General features: G+C 33.3%; 1 protein-coding gene across 2 annotated transcripts; it reads right to left on the bottom strand.

Moving 5' to 3' along the window:
* Window positions 1-1,882: 1,882 nt before the first annotated feature.
* Window positions 1,883-5,030, bottom strand: LOC114186021 (probable serine/threonine-protein kinase PBL9). Of its 2 annotated transcripts, XM_028074013.1 has the most exons (7): window positions 4,676-5,030; window positions 4,230-4,247; window positions 3,826-4,151; window positions 3,388-3,523; window positions 3,172-3,314; window positions 2,961-3,084; window positions 1,883-2,847 (listed from the first exon to the last, which is right to left on the bottom strand). In XM_028074013.1, the coding sequence occupies exons 1-7, from the start codon at window positions 4,725-4,727 to the stop codon at window positions 2,360-2,362; spliced, it is 1,287 nt and encodes a 428-aa protein (XP_027929814.1). In that variant the 5' UTR covers window positions 4,728-5,030; the 3' UTR covers window positions 1,883-2,359. The 2 variants fall into 2 exon arrangements, with proteins under 2 accessions (XP_027929814.1, XP_027929815.1); XM_028074014.1 differs by lacking the exon at window positions 4,230-4,247 and having other exon boundaries at window positions 4,676-5,027.
* Window positions 5,031-5,715: the final 685 nt, after the last annotated feature.

The following is a 5,715-nucleotide window of genomic DNA, read 5'->3' as shown; positions in this document are numbered from 1 at the left end:
TTTATTTACCAAAATAAAAATATAAGTCACTATTATAAAAAGAATGAAATCAGATAAATAATTACGTGTTTGACTATCTCATCTTCGTTCTTTAAATAATAATTCATCTTCATCTTATAATAGTCATATAGAACGGTGTATTTGTACATATTTAGTTATTTATTTATTATTTTAAATATTAATTGAAAATAATATATTTCACAAACAAATTTAATAACAAAGAAAACATTATATTATTAAATGTAAAGAAGATACATACTCTTTTTCAATATAAAATATTAATAAATAAAGAAGTTATACTTATTTGAATACAAATATCAAATGATAAGTAGATAAATATTAAATAATTAAAAAATAGTAAAAACAATTAAGAGTTAATATAAATTTTTAAATTATTTAATAAATTAAATGTATTTCAGTAATTTTAAACAGTTGAGACACACACACACACACACATATATATATATATATATATATATATATATATATATATATATATATATATATATATATATATATATATATAAAGAACCCCATTCCAAGAGGTGATCTTAAAGCAAAGAATTTCTTTTTCTATATTTTCAAGAGTGAATTTAAAAAAAAAAATTGACATTGATATAACGCCTTTTCAATGCTAACAGGTTCTGCCTTTTAATTTAATTTTGAAAGCTAAAAATTGAATCTTATAATTAAGTCATTGAGAATATGAAAGAATCTCGTAACACACAAAAAGGGACCTCAGAAGTTGAATTTTACTCTTCGACGTTCATTTTATTAAAAATTATGTCTATGATTATTTCCTCTTGTGTACTTGCATAATAATAATAAAAAAAATCTTGGGCACAATGTTCCCTAGTTACAATTAGGTGAAGTAGTGATCCAGTTTTCTTTTTCGTATGACTCTGAAATTTCCCTTTTTTTTTCCATCAAAACATTTATGAACTAAACCGACCAAACCATTTTAAACATAATTTTATTCAAAACTAACATTATATTCCATGTACAGTTACAAATTTCCAAAAGAATACCTTCTTTAAAATCTTAATGTAGTGTGCACAAATTCAATAAATATCATTAATTTGATTGACTTGTAACCATTTTGAATAATTTCACATCCTATATCTATCCTAAAACCTCAATCAGTTGAGGAAAAAAATAAAGATGTATGAACTTCATGTAAAAGGAAACTAACAAGAAGATTTTGGACTGACTTAAAATAAGTCAAGGCACTAAATTTGAACAAAACTTGATTTAGTAAATGAAATTACACTTTACTGGCCCAAACATGTCATTCAGACATTTTTATAAGGTTGATACCTAAAATGGGAGATAACAAGTCCAAATTGAACACTAAAAATTGATTTATTAAAAAGATAGAAAGAGTGAGTAAGTAGTCACAGCAATTGCTCTAGACATAGACATAGACATAGTGGCTTCATTGTGGAAACAAGTCAATACTGTTCTTATAATCCACCATTAAAAACCATGAATCAAGTACATGTTTGACATTTTGGTAATCAAGTAGGAACACAATTAAAAAGGGAATTTGTTGTACGGCTTCACAATAATTCAAACATTCGGCAACGTTATCTTCTTAAGTGGGCCAACATTCTAGACTTTAGGAGCAGGATTTGATTCAGGGTTTTACTGTCACTTACTGAAATGAAGCACAAGTAACATGACATGCAGAAGACAGCATCAAGAAAAAAAAAGTTGCTTCCATAATTATGCTTTTTCAAATGGAAACGCGTGGATTTATGTCTTTGTCTTCTTGTGCAATTGATTGATTATAACCAAACTGCTTTGCTTCAGAATTCATTGTAAGTTCTGAATCGTATTCTCATCATTTCATTGATAGAATTGAGTCATTCACAACAGGATATAGCACAAGGTATTCAATGTATTTCGTATATTTGACGTAGAAGTCCTATAAGGCAATGAGGTGTTACAAAATAGAATAGGAAACCGTACCACCCTAATATAGACAACAAAAATGAACAATCATACAAATGTACTTGTCTTCTCATCTAATTTAATAGCAGTTACACACCTTCCACTTTCATAGATCTAAGAAAAAGAGTAAATACTAATGGTGGTGGACTAGCAATGGGCAAGAGTAGTTTGGTACTGAATATTGGGTGAAATATGATATGTACATTGTAATAGCTACATAGGTGCCTGAACTCATGGACAAGATCATGTGATAGCAAATGACAAATGATCGATGAATTTTGGAGTGTCAGCACATAATTCAAATGTCAAAGTTCACAGTGATATCTAACATGATCTTATTTGGAACTCACGGACAAGATCAGAAGAAGCATCATGTTAATTTTTGAAGACTGTTTGGGATGTGATGTCAAGTATAGAGAGGGGAAGCAGAGGGTCTGGGATAAGCTGAGGGGGTCTCCATGCGGCTAATGTCATCAGCACTTCTTCTACGAACTCGAGATCCATTAAAAGAAGGATTTTGATAGCCTCTACTTACATCAGCACTTCTTCTTCTAACACGAGAATGATTTTGAGTGCCTCCATTTGCATTAGGAACCTGCAGCTGCTCCAATGTTGTGACCACTTGATCCATGTTTGGCCTGAACTTGGAATCTATTGACAGGCACCGCAAGGCAAGGTTGGCTACCTTATAGGCATCATCCGTTGAATGTTGTCCTTCAAGCCGTGTGTCTAACACACGAAATATCTTACGTTTGTTTCCCAGGTATGGTTTACCCCATTCCACCAAATTGTGTTGTCCTGATGGTCTATTCTTGTCAACTGCCCTCTTTCCAGATAACATTTCCAGCAGGACAACTCCAAAACTATAGACATCACTCTTGGCAGTGAGATGACCTACATGAACAATTTAGCCATTAACCAAACAGCTGAATCTGGAATAACTTCAAAAACTCAGAAATGGAAAACATCATGAAATGGTTTGTTTGGTGTCATAAAACCAGTAGTACCTGTGGCTAGATATTCAGGAGCTGCATATCCGTAGGTTCCCATTACCCTGGTGGATACATGACTTTTGTCACCTGTTGGTCCATCCTTTGCCAGCCCAAAGTCAGAAAGTTTTGCATTGTAATTCTGTGATCAAACAACATACATATTCCAGATCTGATAAGCAAATGGTTTTTCTGCATATTGAATACAAAAAGTTAAAAGTTCACATACTGAGTCCAGCAATATATTTGAAGTCTTAAAATCTCTATATATCACTTTTGTTTCAGCACTGTGTAGAAACGCAAGCCCTCTGGCAGCATCAAGAGCAACTTTCAAACGGAGGCTCCAAGAAAGTGGCTGAAAATATGAACCTCCTGTTACAGTACATATTGCCAGTGTTAAACAGATTTCTCATGTTAAGACTATGAGAGAAGATGGAAAACTTACTCCTGAACAAATGGTTTTCCAAGCTTCCACGAGGCATAAATTCATAGACGAGAAGGCGATGCTCATCTTCAAGGCAAAACCCAATCAATCTCACTAGATGAGGATGAGAAAACTGTCCAAGATAGTTGACTTCAGCCTAAAAGAGAAAACAGAAACACAGTAAGGAAATCACATCTAAACCACCAAAAAGAATCTCCAACTATTTTTTCAACTATAAGTACTACTGTATAATCGTATTGATATGGTAACAGGTCTAAAATGTAACAAAGCAACATCATCATGTAACTCAGCAGAACATGGACAAACAACATAAGGCAACTTGAGATTTGCTTGCTTCTCAAATCATGAACCATGCATTGCACTAACTATGGTGTAACGTCCGCATCATTTGTTTCTTAATTATTATGAAGTGTGAAGAAAGGATTTGATTAAGCTTACCAACCACTCCCTGTGACCCTGGATGCCATCTTGATTAAGTCTTTTCACAGCAATAACAATACCAGTGCCAGGTTTTGTAGCAGTTAACGAATTTTCATCAATCCACCCTTTAAAAACTGATCCAAAACCACCTTCTCCTAACACACTATCAGGACGGAAATTCCTAGTGGCCGTCTTAAGTTCTGAGAAGGTAAAGCTCTTCAAATTGGATGACTGCAAGATCTCACCCTCACTCCGAGGAGTCAGAGGGACTGAGTTTCCTGAAACCTTATCGTTTGTGCTGCCAAGATAATTTCCATCTGTACTCACATACTTTGAATTGAACCCTGACAAATCAAACCACAACCATTACAATTAATTGGTTAAACTTCATCAATGCCAAATCAAATATAACATTCACTCACCGAGCCATACAACTGGATCTTCAATCATGTTTACACATGGATCACATTGGTATATGTGAAGAGAAAGATTCACAGTGTTAAGGTTAAGCTTTAAGACTACTCACTAGGAGATGAAAACACCAAATATTAATTCCCACGAACAAAAAAATGAAATTGAGACACCAGAGTAACCGAAATTGATTCAGCGAACACGAGAGTGTAATTAAACAATAGGAAATGGAAGGAAACGAAGCATAACTTCCATTTACCAAAAAAACTTTTTCTTCATTTTAAACAAAGGGGGGAGGAAAGGACAAAACTTGGACTAGAAAAAATAAGAGAGCGAGAATACCCAAAAGTAAAACTGATAAGCATTTAAGCACAAGGACAGAAACTTAAGTGAAAGGAAAAACAGGGCACATTAAAAAGGAAAAAAAAAATTAAGAGAGAGATACATAGTTACATACCAGTGCTATACGGGCTTTCAGCTTTAATTTGGGCGCTCAAACAAACTCCCATGTTGGCTAGATAATGCAAGATCTTGCAGAAAGCATGAAACTTGAATTGAATAGAGAGTAAAGATGATGAATTGAGATTGAAAAGACAGAAGATTGTTGAAGGAGAAGGCCAAGAAGCTGTTTGCAGTGACAGGGTATGTGCGTGTTTACATTGGGTGAGAGAAAATAGGAGAAAAGAAGGGAGATTTGGGTAAAAGAATGGATGGATGAAAGTAGAGTAGAAAATTAATAAATAGGAACAGAAAAGAAGGAGAAAGTTGAAAAGAAGTGTGAGTAGTGAATGGTGGTGAGTGAGGAAGCAGTGACATTCATTGTATGAAAATGAAGTATGGAGCATGAAGCATGGACCCCTCATGTTCCTGTTTTATTGGTCTGAATGGGCCATGAGACGATGATTCGCATTTTTCGTAGATACTGTGTACTACGTTACAAAGTTTCTCCGAACAAAATGATACTAAGTTCCAATCTCATACACGCCTTACACACACTGTCTCACCATTCTCACTCCAATGGATGAAGCTGTATTCGAAGTTTCTGTAATGAGAAACTCTGCAAAATCTGTTCAAGAAAAACAAATGCTTCTACTCTATTTAGTTAAAGTTGTAAATTTTCCGGCTGTCCCTGAATTTTGAGTTAAAGTACACTTTTTTACATAATATCAAAATTATGAATTTAAGTTAATTGAGTTAGATTTTTTTTTATATTTATTAAATATTAAATAGTTCTTTGTGATCATTTGGTAAGCAATTAATAATTTTAAAAAAATCATCTTAATAATATTTGTGAAGTGATTATGAAAATTAAATTTATGAGGGGTTTTTTGTTTACTTATTTTTTAGAATGGAAAGAGAAAAATTGACGGCAGAGAAGAAAATATTGTTGAGATCAATGAGTGGTCTTGTAGGGTTATGTGTTCGAAGATGCAATGGAAATTTTAATGCTCGGAGATTTGATTGATTATAGGCTTATCAAATTGTTGCAGGTGTCTA

The sequence above is a fragment of the Vigna unguiculata genome, chromosome 5 (assembly GCF_004118075.2).
Source record: "Vigna unguiculata cultivar IT97K-499-35 chromosome 5, ASM411807v1, whole genome shotgun sequence".
NCBI classification, from domain to species: Eukaryota; Viridiplantae; Streptophyta; class Magnoliopsida; order Fabales; family Fabaceae; genus Vigna; species Vigna unguiculata.
The sequence above is the reverse complement of the archived record's forward strand: the minus strand, read 5'-3'. Positions and strand labels throughout refer to the sequence as shown.